This window comes from Limanda limanda, chromosome 13 (assembly GCF_963576545.1).
Source record: "Limanda limanda chromosome 13, fLimLim1.1, whole genome shotgun sequence".
Lineage (NCBI taxonomy): Eukaryota > Metazoa > Chordata > Actinopteri > Pleuronectiformes > Pleuronectidae > Limanda > Limanda limanda.
In genome coordinates, this window is record NC_083648.1 from 8,077,110 (window position 1) to 8,103,760 (window position 26,651).

The 26,651-nt window shown below is 41.5% G+C and overlaps 1 protein-coding gene across 2 annotated transcripts; it reads left to right on the top strand.

Moving 5' to 3' along the window:
• Positions 1-26,300, top strand: myo9b (myosin IXb). Of its 2 annotated transcripts, none has more exons than XM_061083773.1 (40): positions 1-303; positions 1,357-2,192; positions 8,225-8,319; positions 8,534-8,596; positions 9,175-9,274; positions 10,422-10,525; positions 11,735-11,858; positions 12,114-12,203; positions 12,293-12,409; positions 12,495-12,629; positions 12,902-13,023; positions 13,578-13,719; positions 14,009-14,198; positions 14,443-14,515; positions 14,903-14,995; positions 15,115-15,157; positions 15,249-15,371; positions 15,523-15,603; positions 15,699-15,809; positions 15,903-16,025; positions 16,297-16,446; positions 16,726-16,859; positions 17,196-17,546; positions 17,675-17,756; positions 19,095-19,201; positions 19,310-19,380; positions 19,683-19,867; positions 20,015-20,122; positions 20,306-20,476; positions 20,558-20,599; positions 20,685-20,796; positions 20,894-20,967; positions 21,054-21,246; positions 21,518-21,646; positions 21,780-21,885; positions 21,968-22,099; positions 22,229-22,352; positions 23,062-23,162; positions 23,253-23,377; positions 24,354-26,300. In XM_061083773.1, exons 2-40 carry the CDS (start codon positions 1,416-1,418, stop codon positions 24,584-24,586), a joined length of 5,436 nt encoding a protein of 1,811 aa, XP_060939756.1. In that variant the 5' UTR covers positions 1-303; positions 1,357-1,415; the 3' UTR covers positions 24,587-26,300. The 2 variants fall into 2 exon arrangements, with proteins under 2 accessions (XP_060939756.1, XP_060939757.1); XM_061083774.1 differs by having other exon boundaries at positions 23,253-23,389; positions 24,354-24,423.
• The last annotated feature ends 351 nt before the right edge of the window (positions 26,301-26,651 follow it).

Below are 26,651 nucleotides of genomic sequence, written 5' to 3' on the forward strand. Positions count from 1 at the left end.
TCTAGGAAGTAAATTCTCGACCCGGGGCAGGAACGCGGTGGACACGTCAGATTCCTCCACTTCTCTGATAGAACTGTGATTTCAAGGAAGTACTTATTTCTCCCACGAAATGCGTGTGAGCTCCTGGGAGGAGATTTGAAACGGAGAGAGAAACAGTTTCCTGTCTCACCTTTTTCCTCTGGAGGCTCAGGTGAGGGAAGTTTTTCTCTGACTTGGTTTCACTGGAGCTGCAGGAACTCGTCTCCTCTCTCCTTCGCTGTCGTTGGGACTTTTCCAGCTCTTCAACATGAAATTAGCGGTTTGGTGAGTTTTTATTTGGACATTTGAATCCAGTTGGACACTTGTTGCTGTCACTGTTTGACATTTGTCCCCTGGGTGGATGTGTGGGAACTTAGTGTGGTGATTTAGGGAAAAGAGGTTAATTCCTGATACTGCAGGTTGATACTATGTGTGGAAATGAGGGAAGCAAAGTGTTTTAATGTGTTTTGTCGTTTTTTATGCCAAATGACCGTACTTTTAAAGTATGTTCACTGAGTTTCAGAGTTTTCAACCAAAAGAACACTTATAAATATCAGAGGACAAACAGGTAAAGAGAAAAAAAGACTAAGACACCGAGACAGAAAAAAGTACAGTACACAGAAGGAATATACAAGGGGGAGAACCTGTACCTCAGGACCATGTTAGACCATGTAGACCCATTCTAAGAGCTGATCTGGGCCCTGTCAACCCCACTGAAGTCTGGAAAAACTGTCTTTCAGTCTTTAGGACATACTCAATGAAAAATATCCATGACAGATAAAAGGAAACTAGTGCAACAAGAGTCATTAGTCGATTTCATGGCGACTATCAGTGAACAGACCTCTATGTCTTCAACCAACTTCTCTAGCTGGACCCCGTCCTCCCCTATTCACTCCAGAAAGGATCCTGGATCTTGTAAAAACTTGAACAGCTTGTCTCTCAGCCAGAAGCATATCGCTTCCAGAGAGATACATTCCATAAATCTCCAGATCCAAAAACCATATGCGGACATTGTTCAATATCCAAAGAGGGAGAACACATCTCCTGACCGGAGCAAGACAGTAGAGTGGATTGAATGATTGTAAAAAAAGGTCCCAGCCAGAAACCATTTACAAGAGGACAGTCAAAAATAGTTTTACACTTATTACAGTAAGTTGAAAGCAAAGGTTTGAACTTGATATGTTTCACTGGGATAATATTAAGCAAATAAAAATAATTTTACTGTAAAAAGGAGGTTTCGGATGCTTAATTAGGTCGTGCTTAGATTTAGTTGTTTTGATTTCATTTTGATTTTCATCATCTAACTATTTCATTAATCTCATGTGTGTGTTTCCACAGTGGAAGCTGCAGAGAGATGTCACAGTGAGTTATGCTGAAGCCTGCGTCCGTGTATCAGGATGAGCACTACAGACGGAGCCGGGGCCCCTGAGCAGGACGGAAGGGCCGTGGTCGTGCAGATCTACCCCCGGGTGTCCCAGGAAACGGCCGTCTACTGTCCCCTGCAGGTGAGCGGCAGCGACAATGCCAGGTCCGTCATCCACAACGCTATCGTCACCCTGGGCCTGGACTCCAGCCAGAGGTACTCCCTGCTGGAGGTCAGGGAGAGGGATGGAGAAGAGATGCCTCTGGAAGAGGGCGAATTTCCTCTGGAGCGAGTCCTGCTGTGGCCAGCGCAGGCACAGAGGTGGCATCCTCGGGGCCAGGGCCACTACTTCATCCTGCAGCAGCAGGCAGTCGCCATCGGAGGCGACCAAGAGAGCAGCACCGAGGACTATGATGACCTCTGCAACCTCCCAGCTGTGACTGACCAGAGTATTCTGGAGGCCTTACGCCAACGCTTCTACAAGTTCAAAATCTACACCTACGCCAGCAACATCCTCATCGCCATCAATCCCAATAAGCTGCTTCCTGTTTACTACAACCCCAAGTATATCAAGAAGTACGAGAAGCAGCCACTGGGCAAACTAAGCCCTCATATATTTGCGGTAGCAGACGTGGCCTTCCGCACCATGCTGAGCCGGCAGGTCAACCAGTGCATCGTCATATCTGGAGCAATCGGCTCAGGGAAGACGGAGAGCAGCAGTTACCTCATCCACTGCCTGACCGCGCTGGGCCAGAAGACCTACTCCACCGGGCTGGAGCGGACCATCCTTGGGGCGGGACCGCTGCTGGAGGTAGGTGACTCCAGAATCCACTGACCCCTGCGTCTGTAGTTAAAGATTGACTTTCTCGCTGTCTGACACGGATATCAAACACACAGTTATCGCAGTTTCAGATTTCTTAGCTAAGGGGTCATAACAATCAATCAAAAGATTCCGATTATCAGTCAGTGATAAAGCGTTGTAGTCATTTAATAAGACCTTTGGTTGGAAGAAAACTATTATTAGAAGACAGTGTGATGACTCTGGGAAATGTAGGAATCTTTTTGTGGCCATTTTGATCTGTTCGCACTCAAAACTAGAGCTCTAACTAACGATTATGCTAATTTTTAAAGATCAAATTTCTTGATTAATCATGTGATCTTTTCAAGAGTCTTAATCTTGTTGGCCTGTAGAGAGGGACATTAACTGAACCTACATTCTGACCTCATACAGTCATGGTGGTATGAGTTTGTGGAACACCACTTGGATGTGGGTGATTTTTTGTTTCAGGTCAGGGGCAGAGTCCGAATCAAACTGAAACAACTTATTTCATGAATATTATCATGTTAATCATGCTATTCTGGTTAAAAATAAACAGAATCCACTCCTGTAATACAGGAAATATATTCCAGACCCTTGTGTTTTCCACTTCCTGCAGTTAAACACACGATTGTGTTCAAGAATACCCACAAAAAGCTGCAGTGTGCCCCATGAATGACTTTTTTAGTAGTTGTGTATTTCTGAGATAAACTGCCACAAGTGATGGATTATCATCAAGAGCCATTTACATGAACCAGATCGACCACATTTTGATTACATAGTTTCCTCAAATTAACCTAACTCAAAATGCAAACACAACTTTACATTTACATTTAGGTTAAATGGTGTGTTTGATGTTTCTGTGGCTCTCTTCCACAGTAGCTGTGTCAGTGTCAGGAACTTGAAGCCACAGTTCCCTCAGATCTCGGCTTTCTGTTTCAAATGTCGGTTAAATTACACAACATGTTCAAATAACCGACATGAAACTAGGCCAGATGGTTTTTTGAAAAGGGAACTTTTAAACTCGCCTCTTCAGAACATGTGTTTTACAGGAAAAACACAATTTCTTTCTCAGTTTCCCAGTTGTCAGTCTGATTTCAATGCTCAGGGAACAGATCAACGAGTGGGAACTGGAAACATCAACTGGTTTCACTTCATTCCAAAACCAAATTTCTGAAAGGGAAACATTTGGTTCATATTTTGAAAGTGCAGCATGTGACTCTTGCTTTATACCTTTTTTAAATCCACTGTTTCTGCCAGTAAATGTGAACCGTGTTGGAGCAGAAGGCGTGGAGACGTGTCGAGCCTGGTTTTTTCAGATTAGTGCTTGATCCATTCTCTGTCTCTTCATCAATACACCAGTTAACCTTTCACATGAATGATCCTGGTCCTCTTGGTACTGTTCACACCCCCACACACACAATCCCAGGGGGCCTGCCTCTTATCGGACAGAGAAACAAGATATGTATTCCTCCCCTTTCTGAACAAGACGAACAGGCTTTTCCTAAGTATTAAGTATTTTTCTGCAGAATGATCTCACTGGCATTTTGTTGTTTTGAGCTAATCTTCTAAAAGTCAGAGGTAAGTCCTGAGCAGAGAGTGGTTTGTTGTGTTAATGGCAAATTGAAAATGCAGAAGAAGTGCTCCGATGAAGAAATATTGAGGAAGAATATAATAAGAATAGCGGAATTGATCCAAAGCCGTCTTCCATTTGCACTAGTGAAGGTTTTTTGGTTGTTGTGTTTCTTCAGACGTTTTGCTTTGCCCCTTACGAGTTTCCTTTGCATTCATGAGTCATGCCCTGTGAAACTTGTTCCTTATCGGAAATCTAAGAAGTGTAGCTTCCTTATCTTTCCCTCTCACGTGTCATTAAATGATCTCTCGCTAAAGTTGAGTGACAGACAAACTGCCACTGTACTCGGGGTTTCTCTTTAGAATGTAAGTAATGAATAATGCAATGTTTGATGCATGTTGTTGGATATTAAAACCAGGAGGAAAATTGCAGTTAATAGCCAGGGAGTGATGACACCTTGCGGTGGTTGCTGGAGGTTTGTAGCTCGCTCCACAGGGGGAATGTGCAGGGCGTTGTCCTGGAGGGAGCACCAGAGAGAGAAAAGAATCGGGAACGTGTCAGAACAGGCTCAGCCAGTTTGCGGGAAAACCTACAAAGCAAAGCAGAAATCACCTTATCGCTCTCAACCTAAACCCCATTCTCACAAAAGCACCTTTTCTCCCCCTCTCTTCTCCCTTTATTCCAGCTGTGTGTCAATCCAGGGATCTCAGATTCGTCCTGGCTTTTCATTTCAAGAGAACATTCATCCCCCTTTTCCCATTTTGACAAGCATATTCTGTCACATTTTAAAGGCCTCCACATATTCCAGCTAGAAATGCAGCTTTTTATCTTAGTCTCAATTTGTTTGACAACACCGGTGGATCCTTTGCAGCCTCCTGTATCCCATAATCCACTTTGCAGCATTTGCATCAGGTTATGTTTTTATCAGCATGAGTTTGTGGGGATTATGCAAAAACAACTGACCGACTCTCCATGAAACTTGGTGGACTGATGCAGTATGACTCAAGGACTCTGCAGGAGTTTGTTTTCACTTTCTTCAACGTTGCGAAATAGTGAATTTAAATGTGGTTTCATAAGAGTTTAATTGGGCCTTGGCAGAGTAAGGATCCTTAATCTGGGCCAAAGTCTTCGATTGTGTTCACGACATCCTTGTTAGTTCACAAAGCCAGTTAATGATCACAAGATAGATCCCAGGGAAATATTCCCAAACCTTTAAGTTTTGGACCCCAATATCTTCCAGAATAAATATATGAAGTATCACAAGACTCCATGGGAGTGTTTACGCTTCCAGATAGCAACTCCCTAAAGATTTGAGCTGAGGAAGCATTGGTGTTTATTTCCATTAAACCAGTGAATCAGATCTATCCATTGAACCCGAACTGCTTGTCCATGTGAGCCTGTTAAACTTCTGTCGCTAAAAACAATACGACGTGCAGAAAGCTAGTCTCGCTTTCTGTCTGGTGCGTTGCTTTTACCATCACTTCTCATCTGCCATCTTTACTGGTGATGTAGGCTTCCACTGTTCGGAATCAACCGCTCCCATTGGCTCTGGTGGGTGTCGTCACAGCCAAGTGTCGGATTCAGAGCACGAGAGCCGGGCTTTGTTAGTAAACTCAAACAGGAATAACACGGGATTATTCTGGGCTGAAAGCAAAGAGGAGTCGGGCTCAGTTTGTTGTGGTGACAGAAATAAAGACAAATATATGACGCGAGGAAGATATTTAGTTCAGCTGAGGTTTCGCAGCTGAATACTTCAAGGAGAAACAGACCTACAGTTTATATGATAATAATACTGTGTTTTCTCTGTAAGCGATACGGATCAGTAAAATTATGTAACTGACTTTTATTGTGTAGTAGCGTATGGTAGAAGTTAACAGTTTCTGAAATGAACCAAATACTATTGAAAACTATTTTGGTAATTTCAATGAATCCTGTGAGTGATTGTGAACAGGAACTGCTGCCTTGTGTTTTGTGTTTAGGGACATTTGGGAAAAGGCCTTAAACTGGCAAAAAGACACAAGAATATAAGAGCTTCAATCACTTCAAACATAAACCAAAGTATAGGTGTGAAAACTTTTTATGTTCAGTACTTTAGAATATCGATCACAATGTAATTATTCAAACCACAAACTCAGAGAACAGGATAGAAAAAGAAGGAAAAACATGTTGTCTATAAAACCCTAATGCCTCTGAAAGTTCTGGATAAATCTGTGGTTTAACTGGTAATCGCCTTGCTGCTGTGAAACCAGTGCTGAGCGCTCACAGCTAAAAGTTTGGGACCGAACTAATGAATGAAACACAGTGTGTGAATACTGAAGTGGATGCAGGGTTTGAATTCTATCAGTGGTTTTTATTAATCCTCTTGTTTTTTTGTTGTGAGTATTACAGCTAAATGGATGTGGTAACGATTAGGACTTAATAGAACAATTACCTTTTATTATAAGTTTATAGATGATTTATTCTGTGCATGAATTAATCATTTAAGATATAAAGCATCAGGAAATTAGGAAAAATTATCATTTGCTCGATAGCTGTTAAAAACTCTTCAGGTACTTAATTCATATTGAAAGACATGTCACAGCAGATAAGTTATCACAGCTCATTCTGTAAACTCTAGTATTATGAAACCTTTTACCCCTGGTGGATTTCCCCTTGTTTCCTGCAGGTGAATTTCTGGTGACAAATATGCAAATCTTTGACTCTTTGAATGATCTGTTATCTGTGTTCCTGTAAATCAGGAGGATTCCTCTGAGCCTCTACGTCCTCTCTTTTAAGATCATGTCCTTCAGAGGATCCAGTCCCCAAACTGGGACCTGACAAACACCTGTTCTCTCTCTCTCTCTCTCTCTCTCCCACCATCTTTACATGTTTCCCCTCCGCATTCCTTTCATTCTTATCTCGTTACATCTACCATCTTTTATCGAGCTGGTTGAAAATGAAATTCTTCACCTCGGTGCGTTGCAAAAGCTTCACAGGAACATTCCAGCAATTCAGAGCTTTACAGTGTGTGATCAGTGCAGATGGCAGACCTGTCTCACCATCTGTGTAGACATTACTCCGGCGGGTTGAGACACGACTCTCTGCACAGCTCTCACAGGAATGAAGACAGGGATATGTTTGGAGACAGACCTGGGCTCAGTTGGGATTTTTCTTTTCCTTTTGGGAAAGGTTCAGTCTTGGGAAGTAGAAGCTGATCCAGAGTCAGCAGGTGCTGATGTGTCATTTTACCCACTGACGTTACCTAGGTGGAGTCTCCTGTGCTTTTGGTGGTGAACCTTGGATACTGTCTCCAGTGTGTCATACAATAACACACTATGCAATGTTTGTGGGAGGGCTTCACTGACTGATTACCCTCATTATTGTTTCTCAAAGGCTAAAAAAACAATCACAAGGTTTTTCTGACAAATAAACATGACGAAATATCTAAGTTAGTCTGAACCACAGTTAAGGTGTTTGATTTAAGACAATTGAGGTGAAACTATCAAATAATAAATGGATTAGTTATTACAGTAATTTAAAATTGACTGTTATAATAATTTTTAAATGAATATGAGGGAAATTCAGGATTATTTTTTCATTTTTTATTTATCGCTTCTTTTATTTTAATTTTAAACTGAAGGGGTATTTGAGATGTTAATTGGCAAAACAAGCATATTTTAAGACAAATACAAGTTTTAACTACATTTCCTCACTTTTTACACTGAATTTTGAATGGATCAGTTAAGAAAATAAGATAAAGGAAGTTATTATTTGAAGCTCTGCACATAGAGCAGAGCAGAACAAAAAATAATATTCCTCACATTTGAGATGTGGGAACAAGCTAAAGTTTTGTACAACTAGTGAACTCATCCACTACACGTAAAATAAATGTTTATTTATTTCATAAGTTCTTTGAGGCTTTAAGGATTTAATCCTCGTCATCACTTCATTATGTGACTGATGTGATTCTCCCGGTTTGACTGCATTTTTTAAAAACATTGCAGTTTATGAATGCAAATCAGGCAGACTGAAATCTGATGTGGTGAACAAGGGTGAATTCCTAAAGTGGTGATGTTGTAAATCATGTGATTCAATTGTAAGTTCTTGGAAATTGTTAAAATCAGACAAACAACTTTAAAATATGGAAAAACCTCTCTTACATAATTTCAGATTTATGTTTTAAATCCTTATTACAACAGTTTTCTATTTCCCACAATTCTTGTTATTCTTATTAGTACGTAGGGATTTGTCACTTCTTGTTTCGCAGGCTACACTCATGAAGAGAGTTTGCAGAACTCCATCTTTGCTCTTTTCCTCCAGGAACGCACACTCTACCATCCAAACACCAAACTGATTTAATTTATAGCTCCTCTGAGCAGCTGACATTTGCAGTGTTTAGGTTTTGGTGCCAGTGTCTGTGACAAATGTGTCCGTTCATTTCCGTGGAAACTTATACTCTCTATATTTCAAACAGGCTTTTGGCAACGCCAGGACTTCAGAGAATAACAACTCCAGTCGCTTCGGGAAGTTCATCCAGCTCCAGTACCTGGAGAGCGGTGTCATCAGAGGGTGAGGCGGCGAGTTTTATTATCCTCCACAACCTCCTGTGCTCCTTTTTTAATGTATCCTCCAGGCGTCTGCGCTCCTGTTTATTTTCGGAGGATGTCTTTGTTAGGCAAATTTTTCTTCTCATGTCACAATTGGTCAATGTTGGCAACCTCGGCAAAGCGTCGCAGGCTTTGTTGACACTCTCCTCTTCTCTGTGTGTGTGTGTTTCTTGCAGGGCAGTTATTGAGAAGTACCTACTTGAAAGGAGCCGCCTGGTGTCCAGAGATAAGACGGAGAGGTAAGATGAAGACAGGTGACATTTCAAAAACTCACATTTTAACGGAAAATCTGAGCATGGAAATGAATCTCTACTGAGACCAACCTTGCTCAGACTAACAAACAAGGGCGGCTTTGGCATAATACATGCATGGGCCAGCGACTGAACCACCCTTACCCCTGACGGCTGTGACGACTGTGTGTGATAGTGCTGCGAATAGAAGCCTTGTATGAATGTGTGTCTGAATGGACGAATGTACTTTAAGGTGCTTGGAATTCTCGATAACACTTGTGGACGGCTGTGGCTCAGGAGATCGAACAGGTCGTCCCCGGGTCGTCCATACCATGTGCTGAAGTGATGCTAGAGAAAGGGCTCAGCATAAAAGCTCTATATGAATATGAATGCACGGTAAAGCCTTTTGAAAGATGTAAAAGCCTTTTGTAAATACACTCCATTCACCATCGTACCTGCGCCCTGATCTGTGGAAGGGGTCAGGAACAGCAGACCTCACTCAAAACAACCCGCCTGCAGCGCCGTGTTGACTGAATAACACGAGCCCTGACCGACTGTACCTGCGCTCTGTGACCTTTGACCTGCAGGAACTACCACGTGTTCTACTATCTGCTGGTGGGAGCGTCCAAAGACGAGCAGGAGGAGTTTCACCTGCTGAAGCCGCAGGATTATCTATACCTCAAGCAGGTAACTTTGATCCACAATCTTTACAGAGGCATGACACAGTGATGTGTCATTTAATACTGTCAAAGGTGGGGGGGGGGGAGGGAGAGATCAGTGTTTTATTTATAGACGGAGAACAATAATATCTTGAAACCCTCACATAAAACTGTAAAACACTTCCCCTAGGCGCATAGTGCTCCTGTTTTCCTTCAAAATCATTTTATTACATTTTCAGTTTAGGAACATGTCGACCTCCAACATGTTTATTTAGGTTTCAGTGAACATGCTTTACTTTATTAGCACTTAAATTCATTTAGTCATATTTATTTTTTACTGTGTTGTGATTGAAGTCTCAGTGTAGACTAAACAACACAAGGGGTCAACCTGAAAACATGGGTCTCTGTGTGGTTTATGGTGTTTTTAAGGTATTGTGACAATGCAACTTGGAAGAACAAACAAGCTTTTACCTAGATCATGTTCCAGTTAAAAACATTTTTTATTTTTTAGTAGCTTTTCCTCATATGTGGGTGCATTTCAGTTGCAGCAATGAGTCGTGGATGGCGCTCAAAAACAAAACAGAAAGTAAACCTTTAAGTTCAGGGATGAGAAGCATCATTTTGCTTGAGTCAGTGTCTCTGAATCTGATTTTTATGTTCATGCATTTCTGATGATGAAGAATGACTCTAAATTAAACTAATTTACATGTGTCAACACAACCTGGGAAATTTAAAGTACCTTTTTAGACACGGACCCATGGAGTTTTTCCCACTGTATTCTCACATGGAGTCACTCTGACATTTACTGGACATTTTCCCAGGGGCCCGGCAGGAAAAAATTTGGAAAATGTCAGGAGCAACTGGCTCTGATATTTGCATTCTCACAAGCTGCCCCAATGCAATACTTCAGGAAGATAACTGAGTTCAGTGCAAGTCTGAAAGCAGCTTTATAAGCAACAGAAGTAAACCAAAGTGGATTATAGAGAAACTGAAACGAGATAAATATTCACAAATGTACATGAAAGTAAATAAATAGCATGAGAATAAAAGAAGCTGAAGAAAATGGAGGATTCTGATGTTGTTTGATATAATGTTTCCATGCATAAACCTCTTTTGCTCTATGCTTAATATTCCTGTTAATATCTCTCTTCACATCCTCTCTGTTTATTCTGCAGGTCTTCCTCAGTCTTATAGATGATGAGGAGAAACTGGGGCAGGAGTACAAACGGCTCCATCAGGCCATGGAAATGGTCGGCTTCCTGGCCTCCACCAAGAAACAGTATGTATGGTTTTTATAACTCAGCTGAGGCAAATTGTACAAGCAGTATAAGAAAACACAGCAAAGATGACTTTAAAAATAAAATATAGGTTAAAAAGGAGTTAAATACAGAATAAATAAGTGCAGTTTCCAAAATGTGTAATTGAATGATTTAATAAAAGTCTGAGACAAACACAACAGTTGATTGATTTAAAAGGAACTCAGATTTGCATCAGACCTGCATTTCTCTGGAACAGGTTCCACAGTTTAACGTCAGCTGCACTAACCTGGAATATAAAAGATGAGCGTGAACGTGAACTCTTGTGAAATTCAGACCGAACCTTCTCTGAGAGCCTCAGCTTTCTTTGCTCATGTAACAGGTCATAGCTTGTCAAGTGAAGCAGGAGAAAAATGCAGCAAGCATGTTGGCAAGTGCCTGACAGCCTTGGGACACAGCGCGCACATGAAAGCAGCAGCAGCATAGTTCTCGATCCGTCCTTAGCAGACACCTGTAGAGCTGCCACAGGAATCCAGGGCAGAATTGCTTGTGCACATAGTAAATCAAGTAAATCTCATTGATTTGCCACGTTTGTTAACAACTATCCTCGAGATTTTACAATTCTAGGTGTGCTTGCTCAAAGGCAACACCAACACAGCAAAGTTTACTGTTCACAACACTGACTCCAAATTCACCAGTCTCACATCAGCTTAGTGTTAATACTGACTTGCTGATGAACCATCAACCAGGCTGTAGAAACAGGAAAAGAGATAAAAACGAGATGCAAAAGTCCGTCTACAGAACATGTGTCTGAGAACATGATCAGTTGATAATCTGAATATGGAGCAAGTCATTCAGTTTCTAGAAAATTAAAAGTTCTATATATGTATTTCAGGCAGAAATTATGTATTATTTTAATGCCTGTCCTCGATCCTCGTCATTCCTGTAACTAGCAAATTAATTGAAATACTTTTGCACAGAAGTGAATGGGTTCTTTCCTGACCCATATTGAATCCTCCCAACATTTGAAATTATTCATTATTCAAGTAATTTTTTGCATAATCTTGCAGATATACAAGCAAACCAACAATTAATAAACAACCATAACCTCCTTAACAACCATGGTTTTACCCAATATGCCACAAATAAAGCCCCCCAGTGTGTCTGCCAGATGTGATGTGCCACCAAAGAAAAACACTGACCCCTTGAGTGTGTTTGTTTGTTCCGTGCAGAATATTTTCCACGCTCTCTGCCATCCTCCACCTGGGCAATGTGACGTACGCCCTGTCAGAGGACACTCAGGTCCTGGAGGTTGGATCTGCTGAGGTCCTGTCGACACTGTCTGAGCTGCTCAAGGTGCGTCCTTAAAGCCAAACACACATCACTAAATCCTCATCTGGGTTTATTATCTACATCCAGGTTTAATCTTGAATTGTATCGGTGTGTTACGTCAAAAATAACTTTATAGTTTAGATGAAATTTGGAGCTAAAAGCAGCCTTAATTCTGTATTGTTTGATAACAGTTGTTTTACAGTGGATTAAATATAAACAGTATATTTATCACATGTTGAAAAATTTTCTCAACTTTTTCTGTTTTCAATTTATTTCCAGGTGAAAGAAGAGATGCTGGTGAAGACTTTGACCAAGAGGAGAGTCGTGACCACCAACGCCACCATAAACTATCCGTACACACTAGAAGAGGTATGGTGTTTAAATGTATTATTAAGGCCGCCAGTTTACCTGTAATTATTATTAAAAATTGTGCATTAAATATACGATTTTCTGTGCAGGCCTCCAAAATGCGGGACTCCATGGCCAAGTCTCTGTACAGCGCTCTGTTTGACTGGATCGTCCTTCACATCAACCTGGCGATGCTCAACAGACGGGACATGGAGGACTCCGTCTCTGTAAGTCACCAGGACTCACCACGGGAGGATAACATGTGTAATGTTCCCCCAAGAACTCAAAGTATTCATGTTGTCCTTGTTTCAGTGTTTGTCCATCGGTGTGTTGGACATGTTTGGATTCGAGAACCTCCACACAAACGGTTTTGAGCAGCTGTGCATCAACTACACGAATGAAAAGCTGCAGCATTACATCAACCAGAACATCTTCAAGCTTAAGCAAGTAGGTGTATTTAGATACATACACACACATATATACTGTATATTTCTGCTGAAACATTTTTCCAGTTTTATTTGTCTTTAGGTTTCTATGGACTTGAAACGTTTTATTTCTGCAGCTGCTGTTTCAGCCTGTGCTCTGTTATCTCAGTGCTTGCTAATCCCACAATATCTAAAAATGTCTTTATTCCAGTATGTTCTATTTGTCCATTACTACTGTTTCATTTAATTTACATTTGATCTGATCGTGTGATTGTGAATAAAACTTTATTCCAGGAGGATTATGTGTCGGAGGGCCTCACTTGGCAGAACATTGAATACAGCGACAACAGTGGCTGCATCAAACTGATCAGCCAGAAATCAACTGGAATCTTCGACCTGCTGCAGAACGAGGACGAGTGAGTGATCTTCATCTGAGACATTGCCACGATTTTCATCTCTCAGATTACAACATCTGATGGGTTAAGGATTGTGTATTAGTACAGATGGGTCTTATTATATTGTCAATCATTGGTTGTCAAACACCAAGGAGGAAGAATAGCTGTTGACAAATGCCTGTAGCTACATTATTGTGTGTTATATGTTAAAATAATTTAATTACAACTAGTTTTCCAAACAAAAAAAACAGGGTACATACAGCAAGAGTAATCATGGAAGCATTTTATCTGTGGTGTAAATGTGACTGGGAAAGCAATATTGAATGATAATCTAAATAAATGTACATATACGTAGATATTATCTTAAAATGTTTTTGTTGAGCTTTAGAATTTGCTGTTATATCATCATGTCACTACCTTGTTCTATCAATGAAAGCAAATAATCAGTCAATACCTTTAATTGAACAATGCAGCAGATTCCATTGCTGTTCACATGCTCCTCTGTTTGAGTCTCATTGTCTTTCTCCTGTATCACATGTGTAACTGGATATGTTGGCCTCTGTGTGTTCCTTCAGCCCCCCCGAGGCCACAGATGAAACCCTGATGCACCAGCTGAAGCAGCAGCATCACAACAACCCCCTTTTTGTACCTTCTCCGAACACAAAGCTGACTTTTGCCATCCGACACTTTGCTGGGACTGTTGAATATCACATCCAGGTGGAGCATTGTTCCCACTTTGCAAACGTCCATATTCATCCGTGTGAATTACGTTTTCTCCGGCCACATTTGAAACTTAGTACTTTCCATCATTCCCCTGAAAAAGGGTGTTGATCTGCTGTGGCCTTGTCAGATAAAGCAGTGTGAGAAAAACCTGAAAATATGTGAACTAAGTGAATGATTAACCCGGCTCCCTCCTCGCATGTAACGAATGTGAAGCCTCACAGATTCTCGGACTTCTAGAGCAGAAGTTTTCAGAGTGTGAATCCTGATTATTTTTATTCTCCAGGACTTCAGAGAGAGGAACTCGGAGCACATGCGTCCTGAAGTCGTGTCTCTGCTACGCAGCAGCGAGCGGTCCTTCCTGCATCAGCTGGTTGCTTCCAGCCCAGAGGCGCTGTTCAGATGGGGCGTCCTCCGAGCCACCATCCGAATCCTCTCCGTGTTCAAAAACCTGGGACGCCAGCGGGCAGACAAGAGTAGGTGGCTTGAGCTGCTAGTTGAGTCACATTTTTACCTGGAACCAGCAGCTGCATTCCTCACTCTGTGTTCCTCAGAGAAATGTTGACTTGACAGTGAATTTGTTGTTGCTGGAAAAGCTGGTTCCAGTTCCTCAGCCATGACGACTTTTTACAAGCGACACCATCAACGTGTTTCTCTTTTTCTTCTAGTGATCAATGTTCTGATGATTTTTTTTTAAACTGACTTTTATTGTCACCACAGGCGTCAGACGGACCTCCCGCAAATCCCTCAAAGAAATCAGACAGCGCAACAGTAACAAGGACCGACTCTCCAGGTGAGTACTGAACACAACACCTTTATTGAATCAGGCAGGAACATTGTGTTATAGAGTTAGCAACTGTAGCCGTTAACCATCCAGGTCTGATTACAACATTGCATTTAAAAATAATTCATTCAGTTTCTTGCGTTTTTCTGTTTTGTCGCTCAGCTGTATTTGTTGAGGAAAGATAAAGTAGCCTGAAATCCTGGTTATTCGCTCTGAACTCAACTGAGGATGTTTTTATTATTATATTTATATATATTTGTATTTATTGTTCTGTAGGAATTTAAGAGTGATCCAGACCAAACGACGTGTGGTTCACCATTAATGAAATCCTGTAAAAAAAAACATTTACTAGTCAAAATGCAAAGATGCCACTTAAAAAATACAAAATGTTTCCAGCCACAGCATCACTCTGGACTTCTCCTTCGATCGCTCTGACGAACATCCCCTCGATGTATTCGAAGACATCTTCATCAGTTATGAAATGAGAAAGTAAGTCAGCCATATTCATGTAGTTTAAACTAAAGTTGATCTACTTTTTAAATCTTGTTAACAGCTACAGTCTGTACTGTTTTTTGTTTGGAGACTCATTTCATGTGTGTTGTCTGCAGGCGGAGGAGCAAAGGAGGTCGACAGAAACAGCTCATTCCAAAGGTAAAGTGTTTGTCAAGTGTTTGTCGTCTCAAGAGTTTGTTATTAGCTGTACGATGTATTAATTAATTAATTATCATATCTCATCAAACAGAAACTCATGGATTTTCGGTCACTCCAACATATTGTTGGTCTCACTGCGCACGACCGAACAAGCAAATCCGTCTTCCACCCTCACAGGAGAGTGATGCCTCTCACAGTCAGTTCTCAGCTGCAGGTTTGTCATCTTCTTCTCCTCTTCTCTATATGTAACTTTGCCGTGTTGCTCATGTGTGGTAGGGATCAGCTAAAGAATTATCCTAAAATGATCAGAACCATGTATCTGGTGAGTCCTAATAAGTAAAGGGTATATCTATTGAATCCTTCAGGCTTCACTCAAAAAGCTGATGGAGACGATTGAAAAAGCTGAGCCTTTTTTCATTTTCTGTCTTCGCTCCAACACTGAAAAGGTAAAACGTAATTTATGAATCTGCAAAATTATCCTGATGAATTTAGTCTCAGCTTTTGTTATCAGACTGATGGTTCACTTAATTGTTTATCACAGAAAGAGCTGCACTTTGACGAAGAACTCGTGCTGAAGCAAATCCGGTACACAGACATGCTGCAGATGGTTCACATCCAGAAGTCTGGCTACAGTGCTAGATACACATTCATGGTAGGAAGAAAACACTAGATATTTACAAAGCATTAAAGGAACATAAAAACCTCAAATAGTACAGTGATAATACTGTTTTTCTGTTGATAACAGGAGTTTGTGGAGAAGTTCAGGATGTTATTCCCAAAAGGAGCACGTGGAGCTCCTGAGCACATAACTGCGCTGTTTGAGAAGATGAAGCTCGACACGTCCACCTACCAAATAGGAACAACCAAGGTGAATCAAAATCATCACTATTTTATTATGAATATTAACTCTGCATGTTCCTGTGTATTACGGTGACCAGAAAGTAAAAGTAGCATTTCTACGGTAACTGTAAATGAGACAACATCCAGGAAATTCATGAACATACGTCTCCTCATGTAAACTGCTACACTTGATGGTTTATACAAGGTCATAAAAACAATAACGAATGAACATAGATGTTGAACTGACTTCACAGTACAACTAACCCATACTTTTCTGTTCTTCTCTTTCATCTGCTCAGGTTTTCCTCAAGGAAAAGGAGAGGCAGCTGCTCCAAGACACTCACAACAAAGAGGTGATGCGTCGCCTCGTCATTCTGCAGCGCTGGTTCCGGGCTTCTCTCATACGACAGCACTTTCTGCAAAAGAAAGATGCCACGCTTCTCATTCAGGTGCGGTTTGTGTAAAAACATGCTTTGGAATATAACAGTACTTTCAGGGATCTCCTTATGTGGACTGCTGGACAATGAAAACTCTCCATCACATTTAACAAGCACCTTGTTGATATTGTGACACAGTAACTATTCACCCTCACATTTACATGACTCTTAATCAGTTAAAGGTGTCACAATGCCATTGGCTTCTCATTTTGAAGAGTGAAAGGTGAATAAAGATTGAATTAGATGTTCTGACATCAGACTGAGGTTGACGGAGGATTTCGGTTGTTTCAGAGGAGCTGGCGTGAGTTTTATGAGAATCAAAACCAAGCTGCGACCGTGATCCAGACGGCGTGGAGGACTTCCCTGAAGAGGTCGAGTCAGCAGCAGGGGAAGGTCGAGGGGACGACTCGGCCTGGAAGGAACAGGTACATAGACCGCTGTATGATTCAATCGATTACCTGTCTCTCTTCAGATCAACACGGTGTTCAGAGGCATGTGTGCAACAGGTAGAATAGTGTTCAAAGACAATATGAGCCAATATAGTTCAGGTCAGTGGTTTGATCCTCCACTCCGTGGGCTAAATTTCATATGGGCACGACACTGAACCCCAAATTGCTCCTGACAGTTGTGCTGGAAGTGTTTGGAGGATTGTGAGAGAAAGTGACTGAAAAGCACCATTAAAAACACAAGAAAAAAAACAATATGTATTATGAATACAGTTACTGCAATGCCAGTCTAATATAATGGTTCGTACTCAACAGCATGACAAAAAAAGAGTTCAAGAGGCAGCAAAAGGTGGAGCTGAGCCCCAACCGGACCCAGAAGCTCGACCCCGACAGCAACCAGTCGGCACCGAGGGACCAGAGCCGGGAGAAACGAGACGGCAGAGGATCCCCCCCGACGCTCACCAGGCCCCACTCCTGCCCTCTGGACCCTAAAGTCCGCGTCGAGGATTGCTCCACCAGCCCCTCCAGCAGCTCGCTTCAGCGCTACACAGACATGGAGGGCTTCAAGGAGAAGGCCGAGAAGTGGAAGGAAAAAAAGAGTGAGGGCGAGTCGAGTCCAGAAACATTCAGGCGAGATGTACAGGCGGATAGGGTGGATGACTTTCAGTAAGTAAAAGCTCTATTATTCTATCATTATTCTGCATATCTTGATGCTTTTACCAGCAAATGCGAAGTGTCTAAAATTAGTTCCCCAGTAATCTACAGCTTTGCTCTGTTTTCCTTCTGTGAAACAGCCGAAAAGGGAAATCCAAGTCTGTCGATGAACTGTCAAAGATCAGCTCATCAGGCTCCGATAGTTCACCTACCGGCTGTGAGGTAAAATATAATTTAAAGCATGGTTGTTGTTGTTTTTTGCCACTTAGACGTTGACGAGCTGTAGTTGTGTGCACTGTAAACGTATGTTACGATCACAAAGCCGTGGAGGCTCCTTTCGAGTCCGAGCCCTCCCAGTCTCTTCCTCACCACCTTTCCTGACCCAATTAGGTCAGGGTGCGCCTCCGAAAGATGCCCAAACGCAAACGGCGCTTAGCCTACGCCCGCAGCGGGTTGATGGCTAACTTTGGGGGCTCCAAGGAGAGCGAGTACTGGAGCTTTCCGCTGCCTCCCCTCAGCCCCCACGTAAAGGCCATGAAGGGCTCGGTCAGTAGCGCGGATGTCCGGGGCTATAAACCCCGGGACAAGGTACTGACCAAAGGGACGCTGATCCACGATGCTGCTTCTCTGCATGCAGGCCTCGCATGTCTATGCCCTGAACAGAACAAGGGTTATGTTCTTGTGGAGCTCTGCATATTTCTTCTCTGCAAACCAGCGCAATGATAAATGAGCAGTTGCTTCCAAAGTGAGAGGAAATGTGAAAACCTATTTCCACAGCGCATTGCTCATCTTTTTTTCGACCCCTTACCCAAATGAGTCTTGCGTCAGTAGATTCAATTTACAACAGAAGATAGTGACTTGTTTCAGTGTCGGTTTGTTTTTGTTCGCTTCATAGTTGAATCCGGGGTTTGTTCTGTGGCCTCAGGAATCCCAGGTTATAGCTTTATACAGGCTTGTTGTGATTGTGTTAATGTACATGCTCACTAAAACTTAACCATGGCAGCTTGTGTTGATCCTAATCTATATATGGACCAAGTTTTAATTAACCAATGTTTAAAAATCCTCACTTTATATAATTTAATCGGCACTGGAATATTTTTCATTACTCATAAAAATCCTACTTTTTTTGCACAGAGCAAATCACTTCAAATACTTAACGCAGTAACATGGGTAATATGAATCTGTAAATTTGTCTTTTAAGTCTTACTAACCTGGCGTTAATGAAAATAATGACATACACTTATTAACTATCATACTAATTGAAAGGAACAAGGTTAAAGTTGAGGTGGCAGCAGGAGACCGTGTTCCCTTGCATGATTAATACAAATGGTGAAGGACTAAAGCGGCTGTGCTAATATTTGATCTGGTTTACGGGTGTGTGGTATGGTGGTGGAGGAGCTGTGGGCGGAGCTTTGGAGGCGTTTGGTGCGATCTGTCGCTGCAGGTGAACATGGCGGGGGGGGAAAGGTGCTAACTCTGATACCAGCGGTATTTATTTTTGTCTTGTTAAGTCGGTCACACGTCAAATTGAAGTATGTTCACGTCTTAATACTTTTGCAGATTTCAGCAGAACCTGATGGGGCGAGGTTCAGCCTCCAGCCCAGGACCAGCAACGAGATCTCACGACAACAGGTGTCGAACCAATCGCAGCTCACCACTCCTGAGAAGTAAGAATTAATAATAAGTAAATTAATTAGCGGCTTGAGTTTTTAGAAGCAATTTCTTGCATGAATATAACCCCTGCGTGGAATAAACACAAATTGTCTTTTCTACAGGATCTGGTTTCTCAGCAGATTCCTCAAGAAACGAGTACCGAAACTTTCCCCGAGCAGTGACTCTCCTACAGGTAAAACCGGTAACATAAATCTGTAGTTTCATTCTTTTACTTGTGCAGCGCAGATATTTGAAATATACACATGCTTTAAATACACTGTAGCAGTAGCACAAACATGTGAATATGATGATGTACCCTGATATACCCACGCTTCTGTTTACTGCCACCTGGAGGTCAGTTTCCCATAAATAATTGCTGTCAGACTTTTCACGTCATTTCTGTTAAATGGCTTTGAGATTGAAGAGAGAATCTCTCCAGATAAAGCTAAATTCATGTCCGACGAATAACGCCGTCTCTACTCATGTCGCCTCCAGTCACCCTGCCCAGCTACACTCCACATTCCTACCACATGCCGAGCAACAACAGTGGGAGGCCCGATCGAAACCCCACCATTAAAATCAGCCGCACCACCCGGTCGATCGAGTGGAACACATCTCTGGACCGAGAGATCAGCGACACCAAGGAGCTACGACACCTGGACGAGTTTCTCGGAAACCAGGTGAGATCGGGAGGAAAAAGAGAAGAATGATAAATCAACTCTTCACACTTTCATGGCTGTGCAGATAAATTGTCTGTGTCAGAGAACGGATGATTTATATATTTTGATTAACTCTCTGTTCTTCCTCGTTTCCTCACCTCTCATCAGGTCAACGAGCTCCGAACAAGAATAAAAGAGCTGTCGCAAACAGAGAGCATCTTCCTGACAGCCACCATGCAGTTCAGAGAAACCATCAAAGGCATGTACTCGTTGGAGGTGAGTCCATTTCTTTCCTCCATATGAACGAGAACCTTAAAGCTTCATCGCAGGGGAACAGTTTGGTTCTCCCCTTTTTGTTTTAGCATGTATCACTTTTGTTTATTTTACAATCGCTGGTCAGAAGGGGATTGACGGTAAAATCGTGATTAACAGTTTCAATGGGCACTTTGTGACCAACAGAAGCCGAAGATTGCCTACAAAGATCTGATGAAAGGTTACCACAACAAGGTGAACACACTCGCTGGACCCGGAGGGGAGGCTAAAGTCTCCCTGGTGGTCAACCTGTTCCAGTCCGTGCTCGACGGCTTCATCAGGGGCGAAAAGAAACGAGTCGAGTCCGAACCGCCGAAGGTAAATGTGAGAATTTAAGACAATCATCACCCTCTGAACCATTGTGACAGTATAAACTAAATATATTTCTCACTCTCTCAGGCGCCTAAAGGGACAAAGAAGAGGCGGAAAAAGGAAAAATGTGTAAGTTTAATATCTCTATCTGCACTGTTGGGTTCTCTCAATATGAATCTAGTGAAATAATCCCAGTGTATATTCTCTGTCCCAGCTCGACAGTCCTCTGGATCACCTGTTCAGCACCTACCAGGTAAACATCATGCAGTCATGTGACTTGTGTGGCTCCTACATCTGGGGGATGGAGAAAGCGTACATGTGCAGCGGTGAGTTGGAAAAAGCGTCACAATCAAATATTAACAACTAAAGAAACACAACGGCCTTAAAATAAACTAATCTTTTGTTCTTCTGTTTTTATTTTAGCCTGCAAATTAATATGTCACAAGAAATGCTTGGACAAAATCATCACAGATTGCTCCACACGCTGCGCCAGACAGGTAGGAACGAAATTTAATATTTCCTAACTTCGCTTTCTCAAGAATGAATCCCTCACTTTAACTCGTTCTGTCTTTCCGTCCGACAGGATGAAAACTTGCCCGGCTCCCTTCACTTTGGGGTGCAGGTGTGTGTCCTCACCAGTAAAGCCAACCCTGTGCCCAAGGTGGTGGAGATGCTGCTGTTGTATGTGGAGATAAACGGCCTCTACACCGAGGGCATCTACCGCAAGTCGGGCTCGGCCGTTCGAGCGAGGGAGCTTCACCAGATCCTGGAGACCAGTAAGAAATGTCTAGTCCTTGTCTCTGTTAGTTTGATCTACTTTGAATGTTTGATTACTTTTATTTTAATCGTTCAAGTTCAATTAAAAGTCTTTTAGAGTCAATCACGTAAAACGTACAACAATTAAAATATATTTAAACTCAATACTTGTTGGTAAAACAAATCTACAATCACATCCTTTGCCGCTCAACAACATTTACTGAGAAATGACTTTGGACCATTATAAAGAAATGTTTTTTTAACTCTGTGTTGTCTGTCTTGTTCCATCAGATCCTGAGTCAGCATGTTTAGAGAACTACCCCATCCACACCATCACAGGTCTGCTTAAACGATGGCTCAGAGAGCTGCCTGACCCCCTCTTGACCTATTCCCTCTACAGTGACTTTCTCCATGCTGCAGGTGAGAAAATATGAAAAGAATTCATATTTTCATTTCACATATAAACCTTGAGGGGTCCCGTTACAACGTAGGCCTTTGTTTTTTTTATTTCCCTTAACACATTCCTGATCTGCTTCTTTTTTTCCACTGTCAGAGCTGCCTGAGAAGGATGACAGAATCCGGGCTGTGTACCAGAAGGTTGATGAACTTCCTCCTGCTAATCACAACACATTGGAGCGGCTCATCTTTCACCTCGTCAGGTATGAGGGTATTTGTTTGTTTTGTGTATTTGGTGTCAACTTGGGAGAGAACAGGGAGATCTTGACCTTTGTGTCTTTTTAGGGTCGCAAAGGAAGAAGAGCACAACAAAATGACGCCGACCTCTCTGGCTATTGTGTTTGCCCCCTGCATCCTGCGCTCTCCTGACTCTGACGACCCCTTCCTGGGTATGAAGGACGTGTCCAAGACAACACAGTGAGTCAACCTGCTGCACATCCCTCACCACAGTCCTTTATTTTTCATGTCACAACACGGCATGTTCCAGATACTGTCTGTGTTTCCAGAGATGGATTGTGATTCATGGAGGCGCTCTGTTTTCTGCAGGTGTGTGGAGACGCTGATCCGTGAGCAGTTCAGACGCTACAATGAGAAGATGCAGAATATCCAGGAGCTGGAATATGCCGAGGCCCTAGCTGTGAATCAGCTGAAACTGAAGAGACAGAACACGGTGAGAGGACAACACAAGACCCGGTTTTAAGACCTGGCATCAGTGCTGAGGTCTGAACGTAACCGAATGCGTGTTCGGAGGTGGTTGTTGGATTTAGTGAGGCTGCATTGTCTTTTGTCCTTTGACCAGCTACATTCAAATATTCAATCCAACATGTTTCTATGCTTTTTTGTTTGTGCTCAGTCACATTATAAAAACTGATCACCACATAGCAATTGCTTCTTTTTAAGATTCATTCAGCCCATCCCTGTCTCTAGGGAGACACATACACACACACACACACCAACACACACATGGACATCGGACTCATCTGTTTACTCAGTCTGGGTTAAAACAACATCATTTGATCTTCACAAATGACGTATGTGATTATTTGCACATGGAGCTGGGAAGCAAGCTTCGACACGAGTGGTAACAGGAGACAGATTCAGCAAGCATTTTAATTCTGTTCACTCTCAAAGGCTTTCCTGATTAAGAACAGGCAGCCCTTTTTGCCAATTGTTAAAAGTTAATTTTAAACAAAAACTTGACTGTATCTGAGTGATGAGACATATTGAAATATAAACCTAAGCTTAAAGATGAGAGCAACTATTCTGAATATATCTATAGTTCCTAGAGTAGTTGGATGTTACTTGTGGAATGAATTCCAGTGGAAACAGCGTCTCCATTTAGCAGTTTACGCCCAATCACTAATCTGATCCATGTGCAGGTTGTTGAAAACCCTTCAGAGCTGAAGGTTCCAGAGGCAATCAACATTGATGAAACAGAGATGACTCTCATCGAAAGGATCAAGTCCATCAAGCAAGAAAAGTGAGATGAAGTTTTTTTTTTTTTCATTAAAGTTCATTAGAGATTCATCAGAGTCTGAATATTGACACTATCTTGTGTTGTTATCTCCAGGGTGGACCTGGCCTGCAGGCTACCTGACCTTGAGCAGGAGAACTCCGACAACGACAATCTGGACTCATCGTCATCTTTGAGCTCCGAGAGCCTCGATGACCCTCTGGGGAGCCTGGAATCGGAAGGTCAGTAGGGAGGTAAGGTACTTTCACCTTCCCCTGGGTTTAAGAAGAAAACACACCAGCAAAGCTAATGTAATCATTTAGTGTATTTTTTTTATTTTCATTGCTCTACCTCCTAAATACATAGTTATGTCATTGTGATAGCAGCTCCTGTCACTGTGCATGCATTTGTTATAGGCACATATATGAATGAAGTAGTTGCGTCTCAGTTTTTTCACGTACTGTATTTACAAACCAGTGCAACAATATGAATCTGTCACGGAAAGATTTTCCAAAGAGTGTGCATCATAGGCTGTATGTTAAGATGAGCAATATGAAAGTTCCCCAGAAGTGAAGCCAAAACATCAACAAAACCTAACAGCAGATCGGCCAAACTAAAAAGTCTAAATTTGATGAGTGGGGTGAAACATCGTGACTTAAGATTGGTCCAGCATGTGTGGGCTATCTTCGGGATCTGAATACTGACCTCGAGATATCACATCTCTCTGATCAGCCAACTCCGACCATGGCCGTTTAGAGAAGCTATGAGCACTTGTGTTGCAAGTGAGCAGATGTTTGGTTTTTCTCTTTATGGCGCCAGAAACCCTCTTATAATAATAAAAAAAAACTGACTCCATTCGTAGTTCCATTTGTTTTGTGATTCCATAAATAGGCTTTACAGCTAAGTCCACACATGAACTTGTGGTTGTACACACTGTGTCGCTCCCACTGACAGAAAAGCTACAACAACACACCCACACTCGACATCAGCGTACACGCCCACCGCCATTTAACACATAGTTATCATTCTCCACCAGTCACTCACCGCACGCAGCTGCACAGTACTTTGTGGTGTAGACATTCATCATGTATGTACAATTTTTTGTGCTATATTTCTTTTATATATTTTATACTTTTTATTGTAATTTGTAGTTTGACACAATAAACTAAACTCTATAGACCTAAACGATGCTGACTAATCTGATGTTGCTACCTCCAGGAAAGGTGACCATGCGATTGAAATCGCCGAAACCCGACTGCCCGGTGAAACCTCCTGACCTGGCACAGAGAGTCCGGAGCCTGATGGCTCAGACCAACAAGTTCACACCGGGACGAGGGACAGGTGTTACCCAGTCCATGGTATTCCTGTCGAGCCCAGACAACCCCTCCGCCAACGGGAGCTTTAACAACCTGGACATCCCTTACATCGATGAAGATGAGGATCTAACTTGAGCACAACACCACCACCACCAATATGTTAGATTTTCTCAAGTTTGTGTTAACAGAAGTTGTGCACTTTGTTTTAAAGACTTTTCCATTTGTCAGTGCTGCTATGGAGACAAAGTGCTTTGAGGACTTATTTGTATTTAACGGAGAAACAGTTCCTTCCAGGTTTTTAATCACAGATCTGAAAAAGAACCATCAGCAGGGTCTCATTCTTGTGTATCGCTGTATGTGATTTTAAACATATTTCAGAATTGTACAGGACGCACGTTTTAGAAAAAGGTCCCTTTGAGCTGTGTATCATCTGTAGAGAAGAGAAGAGAAATGTGACTAGGAGCAATTTAGGATTCAAGTACCTCCATTATTCACAGACCATATTCTGAGCTGACGACTGTGGTGCCAATGGATGTGGAGGAGTTGTTTGTGAAAAGAACAAATAAGTGTACCAAAAAAAAGTTCTAAAATTGTACATAAAGTGATTTTCCATTGTACAGACTGTAAAATTGTATTTTGGGCATTTGCTGAATTATTTGAAACTGATCAGTTGAGTTTTTTGGGCTTTTCTTTATACTGACTGCAGTGAGTGATCCCTGATTCAACGAACCTACAAAGATGGTCGTACTGCTGTTATCCAGACTGAAAATGTACCCCTCTGTCTTTTTTATTTCTTTTTCCAAGGCTGTGCAGTGTTCACTAAGTAAACACTTTGTCCATACATTATTTTATATGCATGCATGTACATTTTATAGGGGTTTAGGAATACTGTTTGTTGTGGTGGATGTCTTCTAATTTTGACTCTTGATTCCCCAAATGAAATTCACTGACCATTTTCCAAGTGTCACTACATGAACTGATAATAATAACTGCAATCAATAATTCATCCTTGACATCAACAAGTGTTTTAAGAGTGTATGTCATATTCTGGTCGGACATTAGGATGCAAGTACATGGTATCACCCTGACAAACACATAATGCACAAATAAACAGTAAATGGAAATTGAATTAAATAGCAGAGCCCTATTTATATATCTATTATTTAGAAAATTGACAAAACAATTTTGGAATATGTTTATTGGAATTAATGCTGTAAATGTTGACAAGAGACACTGCAAATAAGTCCAAAGGGATGAAATTAAATCAAATTATCCATAAAAACAAAACATAATATTTAGGAAAATAGGATTTATTGCAGTGCTGTTGACTGTTTAGACTGCACTTGTTTCAGTCAGGTGTTCCTAATAAACTGACAACTGAGTTGATGTTATGGTGATTTTATGTTTCAAAGATTTATTGCAGAAATGGGCCAATGATTACTATGTACCTTTTTTTTTTTTTACAATTCAAATCCAGAATGGATGACTTTTACATCTAGTATAAATATTTCTACAGTGTGGAATCACTACTTCAACTTGGATGACAGATCTGACTACCTCTCCCACCACTAATGAAAAGTAGATCAAGTAAGCACAGTGAATACAGTATTATCGTTAATGTCTGACAGGCATCGTCAAGCAAAGCCCTTCTAAAAATTATTGGATCCTTTTATGTACAAAATAGTCATGTTTAAACTATAACAACACTTTTGTTATGATACTGGAGGTTGAGAAGGTTGTGTTGGATTTTAGTTCTGACGATCCAATGTTAAGTGAACATCTTGGAAGGTTTGTTTTTGTTATTTTTCTGATGTGCTTTTTTTTCAAATAAAGTTTTCTTTTGTCCTGAGTGTTTCGTCTGCAGCTTTAAATGCAGGAACTGGGCTTATTTTAATGATGGGTTATTGTACACTTGACTTTGATATTGAACATTTTTAATTTGGGGTTTATATTTATTATATGGACTTTTAGAAACCATTAATTTTACATGTGAATATCCCATCCCTTATATAAACAAATTAACAAATCATCTCACCACATTCCTAGTGGGTGTTAGAGGAGGAGAACTTTAAATGATTATTCTAAGACATCCTCCCTGGTAACATTCCCTCCATGTTTGTTTAGAATCTCTGGTTATCTTCTACACACACACACAGACACACAAAGGGATGAAGACGACACTCCTCTTCCTCTTCAGTGT